The sequence below is a fragment of the Aspergillus multicolor genome (genome assembly GCF_047715735.1).
Source record: "Aspergillus multicolor strain CBS 133.54 unplaced genomic scaffold BDW74scaffold_46, whole genome shotgun sequence".
NCBI classification, from domain to species: domain Eukaryota; kingdom Fungi; phylum Ascomycota; class Eurotiomycetes; order Eurotiales; family Aspergillaceae; genus Aspergillus; species Aspergillus multicolor.
The window spans coordinates 76,456-92,869 of NW_027395997.1; the positions used below are offsets into that span (position 1 = coordinate 76,456).

General features: G+C 52.3%; 9 protein-coding genes across 9 annotated transcripts; 4 read left to right on the forward strand and 5 right to left on the reverse strand.

Annotated features, from left to right (window-relative positions):
• Window positions 1–17: 17 nt before the first annotated feature.
• On the forward strand, window positions 18–876 carry BDW74DRAFT_108115 (acireductone dioxygenase (Ni2+-requiring)). The gene is made up of 3 exons (XM_073721696.1): window positions 18–147; window positions 222–593; window positions 654–876. The coding sequence occupies exons 1-3, from the start codon at window positions 118–120 to the stop codon at window positions 783–785; spliced, it is 534 nt and encodes a 177-aa protein (XP_073578390.1). The 5' UTR covers window positions 18–117; the 3' UTR covers window positions 786–876.
• A 25-nt stretch (window positions 877–901) lies between these two features.
• On the reverse strand, window positions 902–2,686 carry mmm1 (ERMES complex subunit MMM1). The gene is made up of 3 exons (XM_073721699.1): window positions 2,486–2,686; window positions 2,390–2,420; window positions 902–2,338 (listed from the first exon to the last, which is right to left on the reverse strand). Exons 1-3 carry the CDS (start codon window positions 2,499–2,501, stop codon window positions 967–969), a joined length of 1,419 nt encoding a protein of 472 aa, XP_073578391.1. The 5' UTR covers window positions 2,502–2,686; the 3' UTR covers window positions 902–966.
• BDW74DRAFT_108148 (DUF1183 domain protein) lies at window positions 2,687–3,972 on the forward strand. Its single transcript, XM_073721698.1, has one exon. It carries the CDS (start codon window positions 2,873–2,875, stop codon window positions 3,830–3,832), a length of 960 nt encoding a protein of 319 aa, XP_073578392.1. The 5' UTR covers window positions 2,687–2,872; the 3' UTR covers window positions 3,833–3,972.
• Window positions 3,973–4,113: 141 nt separating this feature from the next.
• BDW74DRAFT_171352 (transcription factor TFIIIB subunit BDP1) lies at window positions 4,114–5,910 on the reverse strand (the record flags this gene model as incomplete). The annotated part of the gene is made up of 2 exons (XM_073727294.1): window positions 4,114–5,834; window positions 5,883–5,910. 2 exons carry the CDS (start codon window positions 5,908–5,910, stop codon window positions 4,114–4,116), a joined length of 1,749 nt encoding a protein of 582 aa, XP_073578393.1.
• Window positions 5,911–6,097: 187 nt separating this feature from the next.
• BDW74DRAFT_163096 (E3 ubiquitin-protein ligase BRE1) lies at window positions 6,098–9,140 on the forward strand. The gene is made up of 5 exons (XM_073726051.1): window positions 6,098–6,415; window positions 6,516–6,659; window positions 6,720–6,771; window positions 6,832–7,379; window positions 7,434–9,140. Exons 1-5 carry the CDS (start codon window positions 6,230–6,232, stop codon window positions 8,679–8,681), a joined length of 2,178 nt encoding a protein of 725 aa, XP_073578394.1. The 5' UTR covers window positions 6,098–6,229; the 3' UTR covers window positions 8,682–9,140.
• Window positions 8,911–10,168, reverse strand: BDW74DRAFT_108132 (urease accessory protein UreF). Its single transcript, XM_073721697.1, has 2 exons — window positions 9,977–10,168; window positions 8,911–9,913 (listed from the first exon to the last, which is right to left on the reverse strand). Exons 1-2 carry the CDS (start codon window positions 10,107–10,109, stop codon window positions 9,141–9,143), a joined length of 906 nt encoding a protein of 301 aa, XP_073578395.1. The 5' UTR covers window positions 10,110–10,168; the 3' UTR covers window positions 8,911–9,140.
• Window positions 10,169–10,335: 167 nt separating this feature from the next.
• BDW74DRAFT_163098 (protein kinase COQ8) lies at window positions 10,336–12,803 on the forward strand. Its single transcript, XM_073726052.1, has one exon. It carries the CDS (start codon window positions 10,417–10,419, stop codon window positions 12,685–12,687), a length of 2,271 nt encoding a protein of 756 aa, XP_073578396.1. The 5' UTR covers window positions 10,336–10,416; the 3' UTR covers window positions 12,688–12,803.
• On the reverse strand, window positions 12,772–14,717 carry BDW74DRAFT_188953 (alpha-mannosyltransferase). The gene has a single exon (XM_073731852.1). It carries the CDS (start codon window positions 14,495–14,497, stop codon window positions 13,007–13,009), a length of 1,491 nt encoding a protein of 496 aa, XP_073578397.1. The 5' UTR covers window positions 14,498–14,717; the 3' UTR covers window positions 12,772–13,006.
• Window positions 14,718–14,962: 245 nt separating this feature from the next.
• BDW74DRAFT_163102 (uncharacterized protein) lies at window positions 14,963–16,059 on the reverse strand. The gene is made up of 2 exons (XM_073726053.1): window positions 15,431–16,059; window positions 14,963–15,375 (listed from the first exon to the last, which is right to left on the reverse strand). Exons 1-2 carry the CDS (start codon window positions 15,605–15,607, stop codon window positions 15,055–15,057), a joined length of 498 nt encoding a protein of 165 aa, XP_073578398.1. The 5' UTR covers window positions 15,608–16,059; the 3' UTR covers window positions 14,963–15,054.
• Window positions 16,060–16,414: the final 355 nt, after the last annotated feature.

Genomic DNA, 16,414 nt, shown 5'->3' on the forward strand with positions numbered 1-16,414 from the left:
CCCCGCCGTCCCTCATTTATAAGAAAGCTGATGCCATCCTGCGATTCCTCTCGACAACGCGATTACGAATCTCCAAGTTCCTGTTGAACCATCCTCGACACACAATATCTTGTCGCAATGAAGGCCTACTGGTACGACAACAAGCCGGTACGTTTCTGTTGCTTGCCCGCTTACATTCCTACCTCGGAAAACAGCCGCAACTAAAACTGCATGATGTATAGGGCGACCAGCGCGAACCCCACGACTCCGGGCGCCCTGTCTCACAAGACTACCTCGCTTCCCTTGGCGTCATCTACCACCACTTTCCCGAGCTGTCTGACGTCGATGCGCTCGCCAAAGAGCGCGGCTACAAGAACCGCGATGAGATCACCGTCGCCCCCGCTACTATGGGCGAGGCTTACGAGTCCAAGGTGAAGATGTTCTTCGCTGAGCACCTGCACGAAGACGAGGAGATTCGATACATTCGTGACGGAGAAGGATACTTTGATGTGCGCGGCCAGGAGGACGAGTGGGTGCGCATTCGACTGGCTAAGGATGACTTGATTATTCTTCCTGCGGGTATCTACCACCGGTTTACGACAGATGACAAGAACGTAAGTTCGCTCGGGCCTTGCTGTAATACGATCTTGCTGGTGCTGACGTTTGTTCTGCAGTATGTCAAAGCGATGCGCCTCTTCCAGGAGGAGCCCAAGTGGACACCGCTGAACCGCGGTCCGGAGCTTGATGAGAACCAGCACCGCAAGTCTTACCTTGACGGTATCTCTACTACGATTGCCGCGAACTAGATGGTATTCTGCTCTGAGGCTGGGCCGTCTAGTGTCTAGGCTTTCTGGCACTGAACAACGTTTTCAGTCGATGGGCCTGTAAATAACGACATGGTAACGAACTTGAGTCTATATTTTGTTCATTTCGCTTGAAATCCTCTATTTCCGTGGCACATGGCACATGGCACATGTAAGTCGTAGCTCAATTAGCGCCTGGAGCATCGGGCATAGAACCAGGCATGTGGAAATCATCTCCCAGGCTCCGCTCGCGCGTTAAGCTAGGGCTGCGAGCGCCACCAGTCTCAACCTGATAACTGCTCGTTCGAGAAACAGCATCAAACGGTAATGGCGGTCGTGAACCTAACCCTCGAAACCGGAGTGCTTCTGGCCCATGATTACCGTCGTCGGAACGAAGAGAACCGGGACCGCCCAGATCCTCGGACATGGCTGACCGCGGGGCCGCGTTAGAGCCGGTTTCAGACTCGTCACCTGTTCGCACGCCTGTCCTGCCCATGCGCGGCCACAGGTCTGGTAGCCCTACCACTTGCACACGAGGCTCAACGACCCTTTCTTCGAACCATGCGTGAACGCGTGCTTCTACCAGTTGCGCAATCTTGGGCACATCCTGGAGTCTACTCCGCGAGCCAATTAGTGATCGAACTGACAGGTCAAGGCGATAGTCAGGTAAGAATGAGAACGCGATGTTGCTTTTGGGTGACGACTTCGGCGGAATGTCGCCGCCATCTGTCGGCTGTGCTCCTGCTGGCTGTGCTCCTGTTGTTGGCGGTGACGGCATAGGTGATGGAGTATGAAGAGGTGGGGTGGAAGCAGGGACAAGCGAGATGCAGAGTGTCCCAGAGAACCGCACAACAGATATCGACAGGGCTACAGGTAGAATTGCGGAGCATGGTTTTGGGTAGTTGAGAACTAGTGAAGTTTCCACTGCGATAGAGAGGTTGTCGTCGCTCATGTCAACATCTAGCAAGGCCTGAAGCCTGCCGCCGTCGGACATAGGATCATCAACGGCAATGATACGGCAGTTGCTAAAGATCGGAAATTCTTCACCGAGGGATATGTCAGTGACTGCGATCTTGTCGATAAACGACGGTTTTTTCTCCGGGTTATTCAGCGCTGCCGTCAAAGAATGGAGGATGGAGGATGTGGGCGAGTCTTTCAAGAGATATGCTGTCTGCCTATACTGCGCGATTGTCTGCGCGATCAAGACATTGAACCAATCCAGCGACTCGGGTTGATGTGAAGAATGATGGATGCGGTGTTTCGACGAGGGGTTGGGAGGGATTGCGCTGTAGTAGGTTTTCCGCAGGATTGACCGCGTATTGGTCGCGGACGACGGGACAGGTCGAAGGACATTGGATGTAGAGGGCTTTTCTCGTAATGACCTGGGAGGAGGCGCATCCTGGGAGAAGATTGAATTGGAGCGTCGATGGGTGGAAGCTCGAAGACCGCGGGACGGCGGTGGTGGTGCTTCGCCGAAAATGAAGAACTTGATGAACGCACCAATGAGCAGTACGACGGAAAGCTGGCCCAACAAAAATCCCTGTGTAAACGACAGACTATTGTACGGGGTTAGCAAGCTATTGCAATGGCGCTACAGGTGCACGAACGAGGACTGAGCCGGGACAGGTGTGGTTTCAACTAGATTTCGTCATGGTTAGCGAGAGGCCAAGCGGAGTTTGAGGGGGGGTTCAATGGTAGTTTACCTTGCTGAAAAGCCATTGTCAGCCGCTATAACAAGTCACCGTCTGCCCATAGCTCGCCCGGAATACAGTGAGCGAGTCCAGAGCGGGGAGGACGGAGGAAGTTGTGGGAGAACAATTGTGTTTGATCCTGCGATGACGCCAAGTCGGAGGTGAGAGCGGAGGGTCCTATCGGCAAGCTAGAACGACGATCCAAAGAGCAGCCTCCAAGTGTCTTAACTCGATCTGTACTCGTTTCGTTCCTAGAATCTCGTCGTCTTGTGACGATCACAGCCGGTGCCTAGCTCACTGTCAGGCAACTGCTTACACTGGACAGAAACACAATCCTTAAAATTTATCTCAGCCTTAACATCTACACCATCTCAACGACATCCTTCATTAACCACAGCCATGCGGCCAACGACACTCCTGCAGCTCTTGCTGCCCTTTCTCAGTCTACCCAACACAGCTCTTTCCGCAGGCAACTCGCAGCAAAAGCCACCTGGCAAGAATGCTATCCTCCTCTCCGACGTTCACTCCCTCACACTGCGTGGCGGCGGTAAACTTACCAGCTCCCGGCGCGTGTCGCCCATCCCGCAACTCAAATGCGTCGGCCCTTCCAAGCGCATATGCAACATGTACGAGCTAGACTCGATGCGATGTACAAACGAGGGCTACGGATATGACGAAGAGGACGTTCAGTGGACGTGTACCGCATCACTCCCCGGCGAGTTCAAGCTTGGTTCTACAGACGTTATCTGCGAGGGCTATCGAAATGCGGACGACCCCTACGTATTGAAGGGAAGCTGTGGCGTGGAATACCGACTACTTCTGACCGAACTTGGGGAGAAGAAATTCGGACAGTCCTTCGATGAGAATAACTGGTGGCGGGGCAAGAATTCGGGTAGACAACACCCTGACTCGGAACCGAACTTGACTTTAGTCGGGAACCTTATCTTCTGGGGCATTTTCCTCGGTGTTTTCTTGTTCATCGCCTGGGGGCTCATAGGGCAGTGTCTCGGTTGGAGGAGAAATCAGCCGCAACCCGGTCGTCGTTGGGGATGGGGGGGTGGTGGTGGCGGCGGCGGCGGCGGTGACTATCCAGGCGGACCTCCTCCGCCGTACAGCAGTAGTCCTCATTATAGCTCTAGTACGTCTGGGCAAGGCTGGAAACCAGGTTTCTGGACGGGAGCTATGACCGGTGCTGGAGTTGGGTATGGGGTTGGAAGGCGAGGCAACCGCTACGACGCGCCATATCCGCGCGGGCGCAGATATGGATCCGATGAAGGGAGCTCGTCGTCTCCATCTTCTTCTTCTCGTTTCTCGACACCCTCGACAAGTACAGGTTTCGGCTCTACAAGTCGCAGATGATGGTCAGCTTCGCGATTGGTTCGCTCTTGTACATTTGGATTATGTGTTCAATGCAACATGACTAGTCCGCTCACGGAAAAGGATAATGGAAATGGAATCCATATGTCGCCAATTAAATGCTTGTAAGTTGAACTTCGTTGATCAAACAAAATTCAAAGATCACCGCGGCATGAATTTCCTGGTTGCTGCACTGTTAACAATAAAGAACATCATGCACCATGAACACCTAACCCTAACCGTTTATAGCCGCCCTGGAACTCCAATCATTACCGATAAGAAAATTAATCATCTATGGAACCTAATATTTCCTCAGTTCCGCCTCCAAGCTCTCGCGCACTCTGTTTCTTATTGTTGCGCTTCTTGGTGGCAGCTTTATCAGCGCCAGCGTTATTGCCTGCCACACCATCTGGATTGCGAAGCAATTCCTCCTGGGCCTTCTTATCCTTTTCATACTGTTCTTCGATACGCTGCTTCTCTTCATCCAACTCTTGCTGGATTATCCGAGGATCATCGTACTCAGTATTGGTCATCTCGGAATACGTCTTGATGTCGATAGACTCCCGGGGCCCAAGAAGCGTCTCTTTGATCCTTTGAGGATCACGTCGCTCTTCATTGTTGAACTTCAATTTGATTTGACGCCTGGATCGTCCAGGAAACATCTTGCTAATCACCATGAAATCGGTTCCGAACATGCGTAGGCCACGATAGAATAAGTCTGTCATGTCCTCATCCCAGGATTCAGTCTTCGAGCGCTTTCCATATGTAGCCTGATTGATCTTCCGCGTGAGTGAGTTTTCAACGACATCTTCCAAGTCGTCCCCATTTCTTTCTGCGTCTGCATGGCGATCGACCTGCAAGGAGGCGGCATCGAGCACAATCTCTCCATTTACAATGCGCATGACTGGACCGGCCTGGGAGCCCTTATTGGGTGTGCTCCCAGAGGGATCTTCCTTTAGGGCAGCGTCAGCCGGGGGCTGCTTTGCTGGTGTCTCATCTTTCGGCCCATCTTCTTGCTGAGCCCTTTTCCGCTCGGCTTCCTCGAGCTCGTGCGCGCGGAGCTCCATTTCACGCTTGGATCGCTTTCCGGTGCGCATATCTTTGCACAGATCTGACATCTTGATGATCGCTGGTGCAATCTCAATCAATTCGGCGCCCTCGGGGGTGGGCTCGCGCTTGCGTGTCCGCCGCTTACGTTCCTTCTTAACTTTCCCTGCATCATTGCTAGTGGACCGGCTCGTTCGTCGGCCCCCTTTTTTAGCCGTGCTTGCACTCCGCCGAGCTGTGCTGGGCACTTGAGGCTCATTCTGCCTTTCCGCTTGTTCTTCAAGAGCAGGCGTCTGCGTAGCCGGGGGTGTCACAAGTTGGGCGGGTTCTTCGGGCGCCTGATCTACCGTCGTGGTTGGGGTAGTCTCGATCGTCGTTCTTAGGCGCTTTGCTGGTCGGGCTTCGGTTGCGATTTTCTCAGCATTGGCCGCGACATGAGAGAGGGCAGATTCTCCCTGGTTCTGAATGATAGCTGGGCTCGGTTTAGCCACTTCTCCCGTTTCATCGCGATTAGTTGTTGTTTGTACTACGGGCTCAGCGGCCGCGGTACTGGTCGCTGTAGTGGTAGCTGTAAGAGGAGATTGTGGGGTAGTCGAAACATTCTCCGTTGGCCGAGAGATAGGCACAGGAATAGGAATAGGGACAGAAGCTTTGCGCTTAGGCGCAGGGATTGGAATAGCTGTTGCGGGTTGTTCCTTAGGCGCATGTTCAACAGTTGTAGCGATAATTGGCGCAGCAACAGATGAGGGTTCGGCGACAGTTGGCTCAGATGGGGCAGGCGGCTCGACCAAAGTAGCAGAGAGGGGAGGTTCGGGTGTTACTGTTTGGCTTGTAGTTACTGGCGGATGGGAAGCAGATGCCTGGGAAGCGACACTCGGCCGCCTTGAGGGCGCTCGGGGAGGGGCTGGAGCGGCGCGTCGGGCGGGCGCTTTGGGTGCAAACTTCTTGCCCGACTTATCTGGCAAAAGTTAGCGCTATCAGGAGAAAACGCGTGCATAGAACGTACTGATGACGGAGCTCGAGAACGACTTCATTCTCAGCGGGGAATCATCGCAAGGGCCGATCGCATTCGTCGTTGTCGGTCGTTGGACCTCTGACGCTGACCTGCAGAACTTAATGAACCTCCGGGGAAAGTGGGCGGCTGTCACGTGGGAGGCTAACCTGAAGGCGTTGGAAAATCCTCCTGGCTTCCTGGCTTGCTTATCTCAACCACTACGTTTCAACTTGTCCTCCCTCACTTCTCCCTCGGACGAAAACATTCCCACGGTCGGATCCTGTTGCAGTCTCTGTTACCGGCCAGTTGCTGCTCAGTGGTCACGGCTTCGCCCCTCCATATGACTACAGTAGCCACTGATGCCGGCCGCCGAAGCATTCCCCGTCGCACCTCCCGAGTCCGGTTTTGTCAAGATGGAAGACCGGAAGAGAGCTGCCACACATGATAATGACTCGGCTCCCCCCTTGAAGAAGCAGGCCACATCGGTCAATGGTGGCAGTAAGCCCCATCCTGATGCTGATATGCCCTGGAAAGTTGATCTCGAGGTAAGTCACTGGCCTTCGATGTGGGGTGAAGTCTCGCAGGGGTCGCACGAGAATTGATCGTTGGGCAGTTCACTGACTGAAGGGTTTTTCCATTCAACAGCGATTTCAAAAGGACGCCATTTGGCGTCAAATGCAGGAATATAAACGTGACAAAGTATCCCTGGAAGCAAAATTAAAGGAGTCGTCCAAGGCCACCGCCTACCATGGCGACCATCTTCGTATAATTGATGCATGGTATACTCAAGTGAGCAAAGCCATATATGCAAGCACTAATATTTAACATATCCAACTAATCACGTCGCAGCTGATTGACGAGGTCAAACTCCTCCTTGGTAGCCCTGATGAGAATAGCAAGGGTAGGTTCAATATTGCGCAGGCATTTTTACGTTATCACAGCCCTGTTAACGAATAGACAGATCGCTCGTCATTTCAGAGCGCGCTGCAATTTGAGGATGTGGATAATTTTGAGCAACATCTGAAGTCCCGTTCTGATGATATACGTGACATTATCTCCCGCCTTGTTGCCAAGTCTTCGACAAGTTCTCCCGAGGTGTCCAATCTGCAGTCTCAGCTTGCTAGGAAACTAGCCGAAGAGAAGGTAACTCTCGCGGAACTCAATAAAACGCTATCCGAAAAGCAGCAGTTGGAAGAAAGTTTGGAAGAAGCTTCGCTACGGTACATGGTTGCAGAAAAGAGACTTGATCGCGCAAGAAGTTTGACTGTCGCCAAACTAGAAAAACAGTACATATTAGGTGCTCAGCGACCGGGCGGTGATAGTGCATCTGGAAACCGTGAAGAGCCGCCAGCAACAAATGGTGCTACACCTACGAATGAACGGACGGCAGACTCCGATGAGACATACAGCAAGTTGGCCGCGATTTCAGAAAAGCAGAAAGAGCAAATTCAGAACCTGGAAGCCGAGAACGCCAACCTACTGGGTCAGATCACGGATATCAGTATCAAGGTGGAAACCCTGATCCCACGTATACCTGGTGTAATGCTGACAAAGGCGTTCTAGAAAACTAAACTCACCGACGACGACTATGCACATACGGACTTGTTCAAGCAGTTGAAATCTCAATATGAGGATGTGGTGAAGCGGATAAACCATTTAGAAGCAGTTAATGTACAGCTTCGTGAGGAGGCGGCGAAATTACGGTCCGAACGGACGGCATACCGCAACCAAGTCGACGAAGAGACACAAATTATTGTGGCTGAGAAAGAGGCACAATTAGTGAAAACCGAAAACGATCTAGCCCGGATACGCAACACGCGCGATGAGCTTTTGGCCGATCAGCAGATGAGGAAGTCCGCGCAGGAGCAAGAGAAAACGGCGACACTCAAAGTCCAGGAGCTTGCGGACGCTGGAAAAGCTCAAATCGTCGCTTTAGAATCGGAAGTTGAACGGTTACGGATAGAACTTGGGCGAGAGAAGGCAGAGCAACCGGATATCAATGACATTGCAATTGAGGAGCTACGCGCCAAGTACAACAATCTAGAACGCCAATACTCGATGCTCAATACGGAATTGGCGTCTATGCAGACTGCTTGCAAGAAGTATTCCTCAATGGCATCTCAAAGAGTTGCCGAATTCAGCGCCATGGAAGAGAAGGTGTCACGCCTCGCGGCGGAGAAATCCAAGGCTGACCAGAAATATTTCAGCGCAATGAAGAGCAAGGAGGCTAGAGACATGGAAGTCCGAACGCTGCGAATGCAAAATTCGAAGAGTTCTGATATTGTTTCTCAGCTAAAGGAATCAGAAGCAACAACCCGGTCGTTACTTGCCAACATGGAAAAGCAGGTCAGCGAGACCAAGGAAGCATTAAACGGCATTGTGAATAAGTACCACGCGTCGCAGCAACAGGTTACGGAGAACAACATCATAATGGAAGGCTTGCGAGGACAGATTGCCGAGCTCAAGGCACTGTCTGTTTCTAAAGATTCAACTCTGGCATCCACGTCCGGCGCTTGTCGCCGAGCTGAAACGGAGGTCGAGGGGCTCAAGGCATCACTAGCAGATACGAAGAAGAGTCTGGACAACTGGAAAAACAAGAGCCTTGGAAATTCTTCTTCGGAGTATGAAATGCTGAGATCACTCGCCATCTGCACAGTATGCCGCAAAAACTTCAAGAACACAGCGATCAAAACATGCGGGCACGTCTTCTGCAAAGAATGCGTGGAAGAGCGGCTCACATCTCGTTCTCGAAAATGCCCGAATTGCAACCGATCCTTTGGCAATAATGACTATATGCATGTCACGCTGTGACCCCCTCAACTCGTGCTCTTGGTCATTTTGCACACCTTCATGTACCATAGTTTCTTCCGCTTCTCTTTGCCCGTTTCCCTATACTTGATTTTATTACTATTTGCGTTTACCTTGATTTCTTATCTACGGAAAAGGCTCACGGTGCGGTGTTTTGTCTACGGTTTAGCAGGATAGGTACTCAGGGACTGGCGTTTTCGCACTTATGCTTGTCATCGGACTTCCTGATTTCAGGGGTTCTGCTCTCCAAGATTTCTTTTCTTTTCTTTTCTTTTGATTTCCGTTTCTTGGATACCTACGGTGTTCCGGGTATCTGAAACCGCACAAGGGTTGTGTCGGTTGTAGGACTAGCGAGGAGCCTTATGCATGAGTTATCGGGATGACGATGGCGCAGGAATCATGGGAGCTTGTCTTTTTATACCACTCGTGATTGCAGCGCAAACATTTCATCGCTCTGAAATACTATGAATTAAATATTCTGCTATAGAGAAGCTCATGGCGTCCAACCCAAAGATCTAGTGGGGGCACTGCCTGGCCTGCGTCTTCCACAGAAGTGTGCCAATCTCGGTCTATGCGTTCAGTGATCAAGTCCTGCAGGTCCTTGCTAGCCAGTACACTTTGGGCCTGGTAAGGCCCCATCACAGACGCTCGAACAGCGGCGCTCAGCACAGCTTTGGCATGGTTTATCATAAACACATAGGCTGCCTGTCGAGCGTCTAAGCCCATAGCCAGGCAGACAGCTCCCCACAACGGCGCAAAGTGGCCCTTGGCTCCTAATTCATCATCCATTGAGCATTTGAGGGCTTCGGAGAAGTTTGCGACCGCCTTGATGCCACTCTGTACCCGGGGGTTAGTCGCTATGTGGTCGCCGCTACGAGGAGCATATGTGCTCCTGAATGCGCGTTCCCATACACCCAGCAACGCCCGCCCCTGCGCGATACTGGCGCGCTGTGCGACCGGACAGGGTGTCGACGCGTCCAGGTCATTGTCTAGTGTTTCAAGGTCGGTTGGATCACGATAGGCGGCTAGCACGTAGGGCAGCGAGAGACTGCCCATTGATGCGAGTGAGAGCCGGAGGAAGCGGTGGAATGAAGCGACCGGTGTTGTGGTGCGGGGGAGAGGCTTGTTGTGCGCTACGTAGGACTCCAGCCCGCTGGAGTAGGCGAAGGAACCCAAGGGGAGGGCAGAATCCGAGAGGAGGAGAAGAGCATGGCTTGTTGTTGTGGAGGGAATATCTAGAGTGGAAAGAGGGTCAGTTGAAACGTTTCCGGTCAAACTCATGGAGAAAAACAGCATACCGCTTCGTAGAGGGGGCTGCGGCTCGGAATGCGGGGCAGAGACCTGGGCTAGACGGGCCTTTGCATTCTGTAAACGGGCTTCGAGATCGAAGATCTCCTTCTCCAGGCTATGGGTTTCAAGGTCAATGGTCATTGCCGCATCAGATTATAGCATTAGAGAGCATTGCGACGGGAGAATATGCTTTCTCCAACATTTTCTTGAGATTCGGCCATTTTTATAGTCCCAAAAGATAAGGAACTGATAAGCGTCGGACTAAAACCGGCCAAATCTAGGCCACGGGCGGTGCCAGGCGGCAGAATCCGGAGCGTCAAAAAGAACTCCGAAGATGACGGAGGCAATCTGCAACAACTCCGGCGGACTTTGACAATGCAAGCGCAGTGATTAGGGCTGCTCGAAACCTGGATATAATCCTCTATTCCTATTATTGGTCTGAGACGTCATGTCAGGCAAGCGTCTGCTTGACGCTATTCAGTTTCTAAACGTCGCCAAGTCGGTCGCAACGAAGCACCTTGCAGTTCGGCAACGGCAGCTTGATGTATTTACTAGGACGTCATCCCTTACGAAGGGGATCAAGAGCCAAACCGACGGCTTGATCCTCACAGCGAAAGCCGCAACTGCGCTTGCTAAACGCTTTAACGATACTCCCCCATCCCAATCGCCCACAACTTCCGCCTCTCCTTCCGAGTCCGCCTCTTCAGCGCAGAAAGGCCATACCCAAACAATTATACCCTCCTCAGTGACGGGTGCGAGTGGCGATACCGGGAAGCACAACTTGGATGTCAGTCCGCAACAGGAGGAATTCTATCGGCCTTCACGGGAGCCGGCTGCGGAGCCGGTGGGTACGCCTCGGGTGAAGGTACCGCAAGAGACAAGTGATACGCAGGTTGGGTTAGACCAGGATATCAATGCGGACGTCTACCAGTCATCTGCGGGTCATTCAACGGGCAGAGATGCTAGTAAATATGATGACGCAAGTCGAGTGAATGTGAGTGCGCAACAAGAGGAGTCGTACCGGCCTGCACCGGAGCCCGCTGCAGGGCGTGCCAGAGCACCCGGCGTCCAGTTACCGCAAGCTACGAGCTCGACTCAAGTCGGGTTGAATCAAGATATCAATGCGGATGTCTATCAGTCACCCGTAGATACCGGGACCCAGTCCCAAGAGCAGGATCTTCCGGATGAGATGATGAAGGACCTATTCCGCAGCCCGAAAGTCTCCAGGTCGATTTCTCGAAAAGCCGCAGCGGAATGGAGGTTTGGCTCCCGTGGTGCAAGGGAGGATATTGCGACTCAACCCGAAAAACAAGTTCCTGCAAGCGTTGACTCTTCCGCACAGGTAGAAGCGGAAGTTATCGCAGAGCTCAAGAAAGAAGAAGACACTTATATGATGATAGAATCACGAGTACCATCTTCTCGGTTAGGGCGGCTCTGGCAGTATGGAGGCCTAGCGACTTCAATGGCGTTTGGTGCCGTGGGTGAGAGCTTTCGCAGGGTTACCGGGAGCGCCGACGATGCTGCCGGGTCACTTATGTTTAGTGCTGGGAATATGGAGCGACTTGTGGCTAAGCTTTCCAAAATGCGTGGTGCCGCTCTGAAGCTGGGTCAAATGATCAGCTTTCAAGATTCAAAGATGCTTCCAGACTCGATTCAACAGGTTCTTCAAAGAGTTCAAGATCGTGCAGATTACATGCCCGCATACCAACGGGACAAGGTTCTAACAGACAACCTGGGGCCGAACTGGCGTGATCTCTTCTCATCCTTTGAAGAGGTCCCAATGGCAGCAGCCTCTATCGGCCAAGTCCACGGTGCTGTCCTCAAAAGCACAGGGCAGCCCGTCGCCGTGAAGATTCAATACCCTGGCGTCGCAGACTCCATCGACTCAGATCTCAACAACCTTTCCATCCTCCTCACAGCGTCGCGCATCCTCCCTCGCGGCCTCTACCTCGACAAAACCATCGCCAACGCCCGTACGGAGCTCGCCTGGGAGTGCGACTACGCCCGCGAGGCCGAATGCGGCAACCATTTCCGCGAGCTCCTCAAGAACGATCCGGTCTTCCATGTTCCACAAATCATCCCCGAAGCCTCCGGCAAAAACGTCCTCACAATGGAACGCCTCAACGGCATCGCGGTGACTAAAATCCAAACCTTCACTCAGGCCCAGCGCGACTGGATTGGAACCCAGATTCTTCGCCTCTGCCTCCGCGAAATCACCGAATTCAAGTACATGCAGACAGATCCCAACTGGACCAACTTCCTATACAACGCGTCAACCAACCGTCTTGAACTCCTTGACTTTGGCGCCTCACGCGCCTACCCGGACTCCTTCATCGATAAATACATCCAAACTCTCCGCGCCGCGTCCCGCGGAGACCGGGAGACATGCCACGCCCTCTCCATCGAGCTAGGCTACCTAACAGGCCACGAGTCCCGCGCTATGATCGACGCCCATGTCTCCTCCATCCTTACCCTCGCCGAACCATTCATGGACTCCTCACCCGACGTCTATGACTTCCGCGACCAGACCATCACAGAGCGCGTGCGCGATCTGATTCCCGTTATGATTCGCGAGAGGCTGGCACCGCCGCCGGAGGAGACGTACAGTCTGCATCGCAAGCTGAGTGGTGCATTCTTGCTCTGTGCACGGCTGGGCAGTCGGGTGCGTTGCAAGGAGTTGTTTAGCGATGCGATGGAGAAGGTTAATGCCCAGCGGTAGTTGTTGGCATTGACTGAATATGTGTATAAATATACCGCCTTCTTGTATATTAGATGTACTAGTACTGTAATGATATGTTGGATATGACTGATTCCTCATTTTGAGGTATATCCTCGAGCTGATACTCGTTTTGTCAATTCATATTTCAGTAAAGGCAAGTAGGACAGACAGGTCTGAGGCTCACGCCCGCGTGACCCCATGTATCTGACCTTGTAACTTTTGGTATCTATAGAGACGGGGTATCAACATGATCAACAGATATCGCAGAGCCCCCTTTGCCTCTCAGTCCACCTCTTTTGTTTACGGCCTCGATCAGACATTACTTATCCGCAAATACCGCGTTCCAGTAACTCCTAACCCCGCTACAGATTCCCTTCTTCCCATTCCAAGAGCGGAATTTCCCCTCCAGCTCGCAAGCGGTCCACAGGATTTCGCTCCAGTAGCGCTTTTCGACATCCGCACCGAAGTTCTCAATGACGTTTTGTGGAATTGTCCAGGCACGGGTGTAGGTTCCGTCGTCCGCGAAAGTCGGATTGACCTCGTGCGGCTCAAAGACAGTGGCCGGGTCAAATTTGGGAAAGTTGGCGTGGATGAAGAACGGACGGGGAGTCTCGCTCTTCGAGCTCTTTGGACCTGCAAGGTTCGGGGATGAGTTTTGCTCCCTGTTCTTGTGGAGCGCGTAGTCTTCAGCAGGGTCGAATTGAACCATTGCAGAGCCAGCGAGTCCCTTTGCGGTACTGTGACCCATTGCTACAATGCCCTTGGTGACTTGGTAGTATGATTCGTTCACGGCCATGGCGGCTGCGACGAAGGTTTCCTTGTCGCCTTCCCCAGCTGCGCCTTGGGAGAGTAGAGGATAGTAGTAGTTGGGGCCCCAGAGATTGTAGTAGGTACTGAGGAGGAGGGTCTTCGCATGGGTACTCTTGGATATCAGAATCTCGCCGGACTCAGTGGACTGGCGGGGGAGGGTGCCTGGTTCGGTGGCCGGCTGTGATGCGATCTCGTAGTAGTACGAGGAAACGGTGGAGGCCCAGAAATCAGGCCATGTCACCATTCCCCTTGACTTGAACGGCTCATTCGTGAATAGAGACTCCGGCTGGAGGAGCGGGAATGCGTCGGCGTCTAGAAATAAGATCTCCTCGAAGGAGGAAAAGAGCATGGCGAATAGCTTGAACTGGTACTTTTCAATCTCCATGACCTTTGGGGCGGCATCGAATATATGGGAAAGTACCATACATTGCGCGTTCAGAGAAGGGAGCACCATATCGCAAATGAATGATTCGTATTCCTCGTCGTTGGCCAAAAATACTTCGACGGGGAGCTCTGACCCCGTACGTCTGAGCATCCGTAGTGAGATAGCCAGTACCGGAAGATAGGAACCAGCAGCTGTAGAGATGATTCCTCTGGTATTGGGAACATAGTGTAGGCGGACCGCGTTCATTCTGACAGCATCAAGGAATTTTGTATGTGCATTCTTCATTTCTTCCACTTCCTCCGGCAGCATGTCCAGCATTTCCGGTCGGGTGTCTGGGTCTGTTTCCTCGACCCTAATTGACGGTGCATTTCCTAACCTCACGGGTGGATTGCAATTCGGCATTGATGTGAGCAACACCGGTTGGAGTTGGCTCCAGACCTGGATATGGCCTGCCAATGCTTGCTTCTGGGCCAGGTCATTGGTGCCGGCAAAAGGGGTTCTCGGCAGGCCGGAGGAGGAGCTCGGATAGCGCGAGTATGACCAGACAGAGAAGAAGGTAAGGAGAATGGCTAGCAGAAGGATGCGCACCCGAGTCAGGGGCCGCAGCAGAGTCATGGTTCTTGCTTAGTCTTTCTGTCCAAATGAAGTTCACCTGTGGTCTCTCAGCAGGTTTGACAAACTGGTCGCACTTGATCGGCGTCAATTGTGACACGGTTGCTCATTGATGGACATTCGAACTTTGCGGTTTCTGCTTCTTGAAATCAGACATGAAGAGAGATGCGAAAATCATCGAGGCCACGAGTGATGCTAATGAATTGCACGAGCGACTGGAAAGAAGCAGTTGCAAGCCTGCACCCCACACGGTTAGCGAGGACGACACTCCGAGGCAAATTGATATAGAAAAGCGTCCGATTCAGAATATCAATGTTGGAATATCATTCTCAGGGAAAGGTATCACAGATTTAAAAAGTTTGAAGCTGTTGTTTATCGTCGCTCTTGATCTTACGTCATCACTGTCTAGATCTATGGTAGAGTGGTTGAACAGCGCATCTAGATCGCATCGTTCTTTGTCCAGGAAACTGGTAGTTTCAGCAAGCATATATGAGGTAGTATAGTGTCCAAGATTTAAGCGTCATTGACATTGTATAGCCCCGGTCATGGCCCAAATCACCCTATAGCTCGGAATCTTGACTTTCTTCTTCCAAAATAGTTTCTGATACCAAACCGCGCTTCTTCATATGACCCGAGTCGAGCCCCAAGCTCCAGCCGGTCCACAAGTCATTGCTTATGCCAGAGTCACTCGAGTCTTCCGGGAGCGCATACTGGCCCTCATCGATTGCTCGACGTTGTTGTTTAGGCTTGGGGCCAACCGAGGTCGAGAAATTTGAGAAGCAGTTCAGTAGTACATCAATTGCCAGGGTCGTGATAAAGTACAAGAGCAACGCCGCGCCAGCTCCTGCCAGAGAAGCCACGCCGAGGTAGATTATCAGCGCCTGGTGCAGTTAGAAAACAAGCGTGTCCGAGGCATCTATAGAGAGTCTTCCGTACTTTGAGGCTTAACAGGATCCGTATTGGAAGGAAGATCAACCAAAGGACCGCGAGCCCTAGATAGATGAAAGGAGCGGCCAAGAGGCTCAAAATGAAGTATGCGCTGAACGCTACATAGTAAACAGGATATACAATGAATAAGAAGAAAGGCGCCGTGAGTATAGAGAAAATGCCCATCGAAGCAGGCCTCAATCATGCAGTGTCACAACCAAGTAATCAAGACAACAGACGCTTGGGTTGATTTTTGACTTGTCTGGAATGACGATGACGATGATGCAGCCGGCCAGTCGGCCCGTGGATGCCCGTTTGGGAAGGAGGCACGGCGGTAGACTGCGGCAGAATAGCTGCATGCTCTTCGAGTCATTGCGATGCCTTGCCTGTGCTCATTGACGCGGACAAATGTGATAAGCCAGGGACCTGACCTGGATTTGAGAATATTGATGACTGACGTGGTGCTTGGCCGCATTGGGGACTGTGCATAGATCCTATGCCGCTGAGACCCCAATCGGGCGAGGGTTATATACTAGCTGGGTAACGGTGATAAACGGAGGGCAATGTAGCATCTGTGCCTGTGTACCATGAGCAAGGAAATACCGGCAGTATCCCGATGAAGATATCTGGAAGCCTACGTATAGTCCCGAGTAGTGATTCCGTCAGGTTCTAGTACTAGATCTTACTCCAGATTGCGATAGCCGCACTCTTTTGCGGAGTATAGCTTGCCCTAAGCCCTAATTGACTGTTTCTGGGCAAACTCCGGGGACGACGATGCTATCGGTATCGAGAGTTATCGACATCATCTCCAGACTGTTTATTGCTGCCGACTCCAGCGCGTGCTTTCGCCCGGTACCTCGGTTTCTTACCATATGTGTACCCTGTTTATACGCCATAGAGTAGTTATTTCTTTTGTCTCCCCACACTCACTCCCTTGACTCACCGAGCCATCCCGTCCGTGTTCCTCAATCCTTTGGCGGCGTTCTCTGCCCA

Coding starts and splice junctions, on each gene's coding strand:
- BDW74DRAFT_108115 (XM_073721696.1), top strand. CDS start 118: ATGAAGGCCTACTGGTACGACAACAAGCCG. Junction 148..221: donor ACTGGTACGACAACAAGCCG/GTACGTTTCTGT, acceptor CATGATGTATAG/GGCGACCAGCGCGAACCCCA. Junction 594..653: donor TTACGACAGATGACAAGAAC/GTAAGTTCGCTC, acceptor TTTGTTCTGCAG/TATGTCAAAGCGATGCGCCT.
- mmm1 (XM_073721699.1), bottom strand. Junction 2,339..2,389: donor CCTGTCCCGGCTCAGTCCTC/GTTCGTGCACCT, acceptor CCCGTACAATAG/TCTGTCGTTTACACAGGGAT.
- BDW74DRAFT_108148 (XM_073721698.1), top strand. CDS start 2,873: ATGCGGCCAACGACACTCCTGCAGCTCTTGCTGCCCTTTCTCAGTCTA.
- BDW74DRAFT_163096 (XM_073726051.1), top strand. CDS start 6,230: ATGCCGGCCGCCGAAGCATTCCCCGTCGCACCTCCCGAGTCCGGTTTT. Junction 6,416..6,515: donor CCTGGAAAGTTGATCTCGAG/GTAAGTCACTGG, acceptor TCCATTCAACAG/CGATTTCAAAAGGACGCCAT. Junction 6,660..6,719: donor TTGATGCATGGTATACTCAA/GTGAGCAAAGCC, acceptor ATCACGTCGCAG/CTGATTGACGAGGTCAAACT.
- BDW74DRAFT_108132 (XM_073721697.1), bottom strand. CDS start 10,109: ATGACCATTGACCTTGAAACCCATAGCCTGGAGAAGGAGATCTTCGAT. Junction 9,914..9,976: donor GCAGCCCCCTCTACGAAGCG/GTATGCTGTTTT, acceptor TTTCCACTCTAG/ATATTCCCTCCACAACAACA.
- BDW74DRAFT_163098 (XM_073726052.1), top strand. CDS start 10,417: ATGTCAGGCAAGCGTCTGCTTGACGCTATTCAGTTTCTAAACGTCGCC.
- BDW74DRAFT_188953 (XM_073731852.1), bottom strand. CDS start 14,497: ATGACTCTGCTGCGGCCCCTGACTCGGGTGCGCATCCTTCTGCTAGCC.
- BDW74DRAFT_163102 (XM_073726053.1), bottom strand. CDS start 15,607: ATGGGCATTTTCTCTATACTCACGGCGCCTTTCTTCTTATTCATTGTA. Junction 15,376..15,430: donor GGATCCTGTTAAGCCTCAAA/GTACGGAAGACT, acceptor TAACTGCACCAG/GCGCTGATAATCTACCTCGG.